Source organism: Pygoscelis adeliae, unplaced genomic scaffold, assembly GCF_000699105.1.
Source record: "Pygoscelis adeliae isolate BGI_AS28 unplaced genomic scaffold, ASM69910v1 Scaffold248, whole genome shotgun sequence".
Lineage (NCBI taxonomy): Eukaryota > Metazoa > Chordata > Aves > Sphenisciformes > Spheniscidae > Pygoscelis > Pygoscelis adeliae.
Window position 1 is genome coordinate 2,597,748 of NW_008825302.1, and position 9,339 is coordinate 2,607,086.

The following is a 9,339-nucleotide window of genomic DNA, read 5'->3' on the forward strand; positions in this document are numbered from 1 at the left end:
TCATATGGCATAGTGGTTGCTTTGTTCTTGTCTATAGGGGTCTGATGTACAGTTAAAGTTTCAGCATCTGCTGCATCCAAACTGACTAAAACTAGTGGCAACAAAGCATTCACACACAGCTGTTAATAGCTTAGGTATTAAGAATCGGCACCACTGGTCATTGATACAGTCAATTCCTTAGATCTTACTCAAAAGACCTATCGGATTTCTAAATTAACAAGCTGTACAAAAGGTGTAGGACCATAGCTTAAGACAAATTTACTGGGATACATGGTAAAGGGGCCCTAGGGAATGAGAAAATTCAGTCTCTACAGCTGTAGCTGGTCTTAGTATTGTGGCTTCCTGTTTTCAGCAATTAATCTCAAAAAGGACAGTGCTCTTTCATACCTTACCATTTATGGTTACAGAAAGCTTCGTAATAGGGGAACTAAGCTAGGAGTTCAGCCACAGCAAAGCAAACTCAGAGAAGTACAGGAAAGGAAAAAAAATAATAATAATAAAAATCCCTTTCAGCTCTAAGTTCCACTACTATCCCAAGTCTGTCAGGTAACAGAAGTTTTTTCATCAGAGAAAGAAGCATTTCATCAAAAACAGTAAGTATATTTCTATGCAACCGGTTTTCCTTGGGAGCATGCAATAGCTTTGGGTTTTGAGAAGTACAGTGTTTTTGGAAGCAACAATCATTCTAAATCTGCAGCACTATGGAGGACAGCCCAGGTAGCCCACATGCTACAGAAAAGTTAAGTTGTTCTCTCCTCTGTAACTGGAATCAATCTGATAATTCTCCACAGTTATTAGCAAAGGTAATGGTAATATTTTCACAAACAACAGGATCTTAGCAGTCTGCAGCCCATATGAGATCATAGCTTTTATTCATTTTAATGATAATACACCTTTACTCTTAGGAGTTTCATGGCTTTGGGTGTTCAGCATTCTTTTAGAGGCTGTGCTTGTCTACCTCCAATTAAGTTAAGGAGGAACAAGGCTTTTGAACTCTTTCAGGCTTCCCTGATATCTACTCTTAAATTGATTCATTCTGTGCAGCCCTGTACTGCACAGAATCCAAAAGAAGCAATCTAGAAAAAACGTAAGAACTGCTGAACTGAACAAGTAACTTTTTTTCTTTTTTTTTAAGACCCACCAGGTTTAAAAGCTAACTCTTAAACAGCTGTATAGGTTTTTAAACAAAAAAGCTAACTTCTTCAATTCACTCTAGTGTCACATCAGGTAATCAGTTCATTAATAAAGCAAAGTGATACAGCATATTCATAAAATAAATGTAGTTGTATCATGTTACACAGTCAAAATATTGCTGCTTCAGGTTTCCAAGACAGCTGCATGAGTACATAGCAGAATCTTTTTTTCCTGCGCACATTTCCATCGAGGTTCAGCATCACCTTATTCTGTAACACACAGAGTATTGTGGTCCCAGATGCACAGAATGCTTTTTAGGTAATGGGTTCTTATCAATTTGCAATGAACAAAACCGGTGTTCCCTGACCCCAGCACCCCTGGCAACAGCAGACCTGTTACCAGCAAGAAATGCATACAAATGCTAGAGTAAGAAATGAAGGGCGAGGAGAGGGGAAGCAAGTGCCAACACAAATGTAGGTTTGAGTTCAGGCCTGTTGTCTGGGGTGTAAGTGGTGGGGCAGTAGATGAGAAAAGGATGAAGGCAGGATTGAAACAGAAAGGAAGAAGAATCTAAGCAGCATTAAAATATTCATGGCAACAGGTAGGCAAGTGTGAGTGATAAAGCTAATTCTAGGCAGAGACAGTAGTAAATATGTAAGCTGTGCAGCTCTGCCACAGTAGCATAACCAGTACAGAGCTCATATTTACAGATCTAAAACTTACAGTTGCCTTCTGTTTCCCACACAAAGTACTTGGCCAATAAAATGGCAACAAATACTATGCTCCTCTTACACACCCAGCAGAGCCAGCAATTTTTGTTGTCCACAGAAAGTATTTTGAGAATAAAACAAGGTGACTATTAAGTGGCACTTGATAGGAGAAAGCAGATGGCAATTTTGTACACGAAGGCAGTAGAGACCAAAGGGTCCAGGCTTGTTTAAAAACTCCTCATTGCTTTAGAGAAGTGGATGACTTCCATCACTCTCCTTGGTGTGGTGTAGTATTAGCACTTGATGCTCATTTGAAAGCAATACATAAATGCTCACTGAAAATTCACCATATGGTGTAGGATAAACCAGCTAAAAAGATGACTAGCTTACTGTTAATATTTATTCTGAACTTAAATTTGAGAGTTGGATTTAGCACCCTTTCTTCAGCAAGTGAGCGAGATTAATTCATCAGTGCTACCGATACTGCCATACCCAAGTTAAGAGCAGCCTGGAATAGCTCGAGAGAGAGTTCCCATCCAAACTCACAGAGGTCACAGCGCTGGAAGCTCCTCAAGAGATGGGGGAGGAGGAGACAGAGACTTCCCACGGAGTGACGAAGATGTCTACTGATCAAAACAGGGGACTCTATTCTCAACCTGAGCAGATGGCATCCCTAGGATTATCACCAGCAGCTGTCAATGCAGTGATTATACATTGAAATTGCACAGCTAATGTACTGTATAATTTAACTAGACTGAAGAAGATTAGGGAGAGGGAACATTATGAAAAGATTTGGAGCTTATATTTTCCTAATAATTATGGAGGCACCCCACAATCTTCAGTGCAAAAGATACATTTAGATTTGCTCTTGAAGGCCGGACTAAAACCCACATTATACATTTCAACATCTTCCAATTCAAATATGCTCAGAGACTTCCTGGGCCAATCAAGTCCTCTGCAGTGCTTCATTTTTCAAAGATTTAATGATTTTGTCAGAGGAAACACTTAATTAGCTCTTTCAACATTCCCCCTTATACATTGACAGAGCTAGGAGACGGAAGAGAAGAATTTTTAATCTGAAAAAAATTAACCTTTTAAACAATGGGGAAATTCAAATAAATGTTTTTCTACATGCATACAGCATTCCTTTGTCTTGAGAAAATGCAGGATTTTCAGCATAAGAACATAAGAATATTGATGTACAGAAGGAAAAAAAATAATGAACATGGGGTTTCCTTCACTGACTTGAGTTTCCTCTTAAATTATTCTGCAGTTGCCTGCTGGGGTTAAACCACGACATGCATGAAATAGTGTTACAGATTTTTCTGGTCTTCTAAATTTTAAAGCATAAAAAAAATGCAGCAGAAAATATATATTTCAGTTTTAGGGACCACATTTACAGCTAATCTGATGCAGCAACACAACAGTGACACGAGCACCACTGATTTACACTGGCTGAAGACCTAGCCAGTTATTTTTTAAGTTTATAGAAGCACTCAGTGGGATATTTTTAGACCAATCTTTCTTGTTAACATTCTCTGCATAATTCATATGTCCTTATTCTCTTTGGGGTGGAGCAAACATCTGAACTGGGGGAGCAAAGGCAAACAGGATCTCTCAGCAGCCCATGCAGAAAACCGGGGTCAGGCAGCCCAGCTGGTGTCAGGATAGGGAACAACACTGCACATAATGCTTGGAAAAACCTCTTGGCCACTTGTGAAAATTTCCAATTTATACAAATGAATTCTTTATGTGTCTTAAAGAAGCAGTCTGCAGTTTAAAATTATTAAGAAGTATGAGCTTACTGGTACTTCTGCTGCATATGTGGCTGACATTCAAGCAGACTGACGGGGCAATTACATTTCTTATTAATTCTTTGCTTAATAGTCCCACAGTTCTTGTTTTCCATGTAACAAGGGGTCTGATTACCCCACTATTTCTCAGCATAACTAGGACAGCTATCTAAACATTATGGTTCATCTAAAACTCAAGATATTAACAGCACTAAGCCACTAAAAGTTTTCCACGAGTCATGGTGGCAGTACCAATCTTTCACTTTTTCATTTTCCCACAGAACAAATTAAGGATTAATCACTGTTACTTCATGTAAGAATTTCTTGCTAGCAATACAGGTTTTCACTTGTTTATCATTAGCTTCCCACTGTGTTATGAGGAACTGCCACTCAGGTACCACTTGGTCTCAGGGCTCATGCTCCAGGACCAATGATGTTCCTTTATTCCATTTTGCCCTCTGACCAAGCTGCACAATAGGTGAAGGAGAGTCAGTTTAATATCAATTGGTCTTAAGGTGCTGTGTTGTACAGTGTCCCAATACTTTACATGTTTTGGAATTCTTTGTTTTTTGAAAATGCTATTTCCACTTTTCCCCCACAGAACTAAAAGAAACGACAGAAGTTTCCAAGGAACAGTCACTACTGACATTTACCCGAGTTTCCTTGGGGGGGGCACGTGCCTCTGTGCACAGTTTTACAGAAGCATGCAGGCACGGCACGAGCACGCTGACAGTGCTTGATGCCAGATGTTCTATTTATAGCCCCATAGACCAAGAAAAACACAATACAGCCATATTTAAGCTTATTAGCTCATATTCTGTATTAAACTCAAATGCCAGTAAGCAGCTAAGGTTCCTCTTATGACAATTTCCAATTTAAGATGCTTTTTACAATGCCAGTGAATTGTACATGATCATTAGAAAAAACAACTCCCCTCAAAATGCTGTATGAAAAATTCACAGTGGATACTGATGTTGTATTTAAAGTGGAATTAAATATGGAACTGGACAAAACTCAGTATTCCAAAAACAATAACTCCTTTTGTTCCTAGGGACACCTCAGAACAGCCCTTCATTTTGGTATTATGTACTAGCAACTTTAAAATATATACTTAAAAAATTCTGTAACTAGCCCCGAGTTATGCTAAATGACCAAAGCTGTTTTACTGTCCATAGACTTCTATATTTTTATTGTTAATAACACTAACATTCAGGTGTTAATAGTAGTTTAAAACCAGTAGCATTTCAATGTTCAAATACTTCTTTCCTTTGATCATTAAACAGTCAAAGTAAGGCATTTTTACCAGTAAAAAACAGAACTAATAGGAAAGAAAGCAACATTCAGATTATGTTCACATTCATTCTTTCAAGAGCTGATGGTGTCTTTATCTTGTCTGTCACCAAACTCGGTGTTGTCCCCTGCCCCCAGTAACACTTCACAGCTCTGCCAGCCTGGGGCAGCTGGGAGACCATCTACTCATGGTTAACCTGAAAAGCCCATTTTCTAACTTTGGCTTGTGCTTGTCTTAACTGTATCTAAACTTAAGTCTTGGTATTTGCTCCATTGCTCAGCTGAAGACAGGTGGATTTAGGCAGGGACCACACTATCCTGAAGGCCAGCCAGTAAGGATACACACTAAATAGTTGCACACACCTGAAGCTGAAATCCTGAAAATGCACCAGCTACCGCATGAAGTGGTGCACCGTTGTCTTGCACATGGGGACAGGACTGAAACCTGTTTCGGCATGTACGTAATATATTTTCCCTTTCTCCTTCTGCTCTTTCCTCCCTTTCTCCTTCTGCTCTTTCCTCCCTTTCTCCCCAAAAAAATCCACACAAATCTTGCCAGTCTCATTATTTGCCATAACTGTGGCTTGCACCATGTTTTCATGAAAAAACAAACCCCCACAAACCTTCAGTTACAGCTGTCAGTGCAACAGATACTGGTGATGGGTTGAACTCTCAGTGACTGTTAAGGCTCGTTTATATATTAATCCTATACATCAGTCATACTGATTTAACGGCATGTGGATTCACAGCAATTATTTTCAGATTCTCTTTACCAAAGCATTAGCAAGATAATATAAATGCTATTTGGCAAGGGAGTGGGGGGGGAAATGCCAGTTGCTCCCGAGCTCAGGTTCAGACAGCTCTGCCTAAGAGTTCCCCCAGTGTTACACCAACACTTCACCGTTTACACTCTCCTGCTAGTGCCAGCAGCAGTCCTGACCTGGTGCTTGTGGTGAAAAAATAGCAGTTTTAACTGCTGTGTTTTCTAATCCTGTTCAATTGTGTTTGGTGGCATCATACTACTTCTGCCTAGAAAACACATCTTTTCTCCGCTATTTGATTGGACATGAAGTTTTGAGCATCCCCGAATGGGCAAGGCCAAAAAACAAACATGCAGAAGTCAGAACAGGGCACCTCAAAAGTTAAATTTTAAATTATTTCAGCTCTTTTGAAATAAAACAACCACATTTCAGACTAATGCAGAAGAAAAGGCATAATGTAAAAAAGATTCTACTTTGGGAAGATTTTCCCTTCACACGGCCTTTACCAATACACCACACAATATCTCTTACTTCAGAGAAGCAGCAACATAAAATAGACTGAATTAAGGCTGAGGACAATTGGACTGTTAACAGAACTCTCCCCAGAAGTAATCAGGTTTTCCTACCCCATCTCCTAGCCTACACACACACACACAGTTTTTAAAGTATTATATGGTAAATATCAGAAAGTAAAAAAGGAGTCTACTGATAACAAAAAAAATACAGTAACTTTTTTTTTAAATTCTAGTTTTTGCAAAAGTGGGACTGTTCCTCCATGGGATACATTATAGTCCAGAAACTTGTTACACAACTGTGATACCTGTGGCAAATCCTAGTCATGTTTTCCCTCTCCTTTCTGTATTTTATTTTATACCAGAAAGAGATTGTTCAGATTTCACAACTCTAAATCATGTTGGGAAAAAAGTTGGTGACTGCACAGAAGCGAGGGGAGACAAGAGCCCTGTGCCTGGGATTGGGAATGGTCACGTGCTCCATGATGATGTACTTTTTTATTGGAATCACCATTGTGCCATTCTACACTAAAAGGTAATAACAGTCACTTGTTTATGAATACCAAGCTATTTCTTTTTCCTGTCACATACAATTATTAAAACAGTGCCAAAATATGTTAGTACCTTGTACAATAAATAAACAATATGTTCTTGAAGAGCTCATAAGAATTTAAGACAAAAAGAAAGAAAATGTGAGCTAAGAAGTCATCAGGCATTTACAGGTAAGTACAAGAAAGAGGGAATGATCATCTTCAGGGCTAGAGTGAGAACAGACTAAAACAACATATTTACTACGAAAACATGTAAAATAAAAACCAACCATGCTTATCAAAGCTTGATAATGGAAAGCTAAGTTTTGCATAAATGAAAAAAAAAAAAGCTTTTCCATGTGCAGGATGTGTGTTCTTTTTAACAAAACTATAAAAACTTGAGCAACAGAAGTCATGGTAAAATTGTTCAGTCGAGAATTTGTATCTTACCTCCAAATCAACCGTCATGAGAAATTAGCACCTTCAACAGCCCAGTCTACCACAGCAAATGTTGCAGAATACGACTGCTGAAGAAGTTACTATTACCCACATTTTTATTTCATTTTGCAAGTTCTGCCTCCACACACAAAACCGATTTGCAAAAAACCAAAGTAACAAGATGAAGCATGCAGCTCAGTTTTCCATGCTTTAAGATTTTGATGGAGAAAGCAAGTGCCTCCACCTCATTCTTCTTGCTAAGAACATCTTTAAGCTCAAAAATGTTTGAGAAACATTATTTTTAAAACAGAGTAATTCACATTTATTTTATGTATTTTCCATTCTCCTGATTACATTACAAAATATACTTGCATATAAAAAGATTAGTTTCTTAAGCACTGGAGTGAGACTATTTCTTTACTTTTTTGCCACCAAAATGTACTGCTGTAAGCAAAAGATTAACTGATGCCACAGTAATAAAAGAGTAACTTTTGAGAAAAAGGGATAAGTAACAGCAGAAAATGAACTTTTGCCAGACAAAATCCTGCTACTTATTCATGCAAAAGGTCCATGTAATAAAGAGGCGGGGGGGGGGGGGGGGGGGGGGGGGAGGGGAGGCGCAGTTCAAACATGGGAACTGATCTGAGTTCTGAGAATTAGTGAATGAAATTAGTCAAAATATTTCTGAGAGATCAAAAGCTCCACTATGCTCAGCCATAACATCAAGCTTTACCAGTGTAGTGTACTTCCAAATATTTACTACCAAGCATTAAAATCCATAGCAATTTTTCTTTCTTGAATAACATTTGAAGCTGATTACAGATGGGGTTAGAATCTGACTTCAAACCACAGAATGCGTAATAAACAATGACAAAAAAAGCTTTCCTGCACTGCTTTCCTATGGCAGCCCTTCACCAGGCACAGCCATTGATTAGGGGTGGGCAAAGTGGACCACAGCAGGATTGAGCAGCCGTGAACTCTACCCATGCCACCACTCACAGATGCCTCTCCAGCATGCGACTCGTAACAGACACTGTTAACGCATTTAAAAGCAATACCTTTTGTTTTGTTTTTGTAGTGTTTGGACAACAGAAACTATGTGCAAGGTACTCAAAGCCAGCATCAAGGACAAAGTTCTCTGTCCAAACAAAGCAAAGTCTCAGTGGTGTAGGCTATCTTTCCCTCTCCCTGTCTACAGGTGTGGGTGAATCTGACAGCCTCAGGACAAGAGGTTATGCTGTATCAGACTGAAGATACACTGGAAACAAATCCTAAGGTACTTCCAACACTGACTGAATAAGTGCTCTCTGCTGCTATCTAACACCTTTGAGGAGAAGGGGTGATTGTTTTTAAACCAAGCAACAGAGTTAGAGTAGGGGTTGTTCATCTTTTACATGTTAATGTCTGTGCTTAGACCAAGGCATTTTTAAAATATTCCAGAAATTACGCAGTTTTAGATTTTGTTTTAAACATTACATCAAACATTAAGTTAATACTCGTTAAGCAATTACACCAACTAAACATGAATATTTAACATTTATGAACATTTAAAAATATGTAAATCTCCGAGTTGAAGACCAATGGTAAGAAATAGTTTATAAGCTGTGGCTTGTGAGTTGAAGACCAATGGTAAGAAATAGTTTATAAGCTGTGGCTTGTGAGTTGAAGACCAATGGTAAGAAATAGTTTATAAGCTGTGGCTTGTTCAGTTGGTTGTTGAATTATCACAGGAGAGACCTGAAGTTAAAAATGGTCCTAAGTAAGAGCACAAATCCCAATTTTACTTCCATTTTAGGTGTGCGATATGAAGCAGGGAATAAAGAAAGCAGAGAAAGGACAAAATGAGGGTACTGTTGGGAACATGCTGCACACTTTAGACAAAAAGGAGAAACAAGTCCGTAATTTTGCAAGATAATCAACCAGAAAACTCATGTGTCTTTGGTCTGCAGCTGTTTCTGGCAGGCATGGCAGCAGAAACCTGGACTCATGGAGAAGGCAGTGGTGATGTAGGAAGCACCCGTGTAATGCAGAGATGCTGGGTATTGCAGTAGAGGTCCCTTAGTCAATCGTTTTAGGGATCTCTTCCCCAGCAGATGAGTGCAGACCATGCGTGGGACAGAAATGTGGCTGCACAGTATTCATTTGGCTTTAGAGATATGGGAAAGCCTGGG

At 39.0% G+C, this 9,339-nt stretch overlaps 1 protein-coding gene across 1 annotated transcript in view; it reads left to right on the forward strand.

The window, feature by feature from the left end:
• The first annotated feature begins 429 nt into the window (after positions 1–429).
• Positions 430–9,339, forward strand: part of KCNMB1 (potassium large conductance calcium-activated channel, subfamily M, beta member 1) — a 10,480-nt gene continuing 1,570 nt past the window's right edge. The window contains 4 exon segments of the mRNA XM_009330024.1: positions 430–593; positions 6,566–6,735; positions 8,247–8,316; positions 8,319–8,444. Of these exon segments, the coding sequence (XP_009328299.1) occupies positions 6,599–6,735; positions 8,247–8,316; positions 8,319–8,444 (333 nt within the window). The 5' untranslated portion in view covers positions 430–593; positions 6,566–6,598.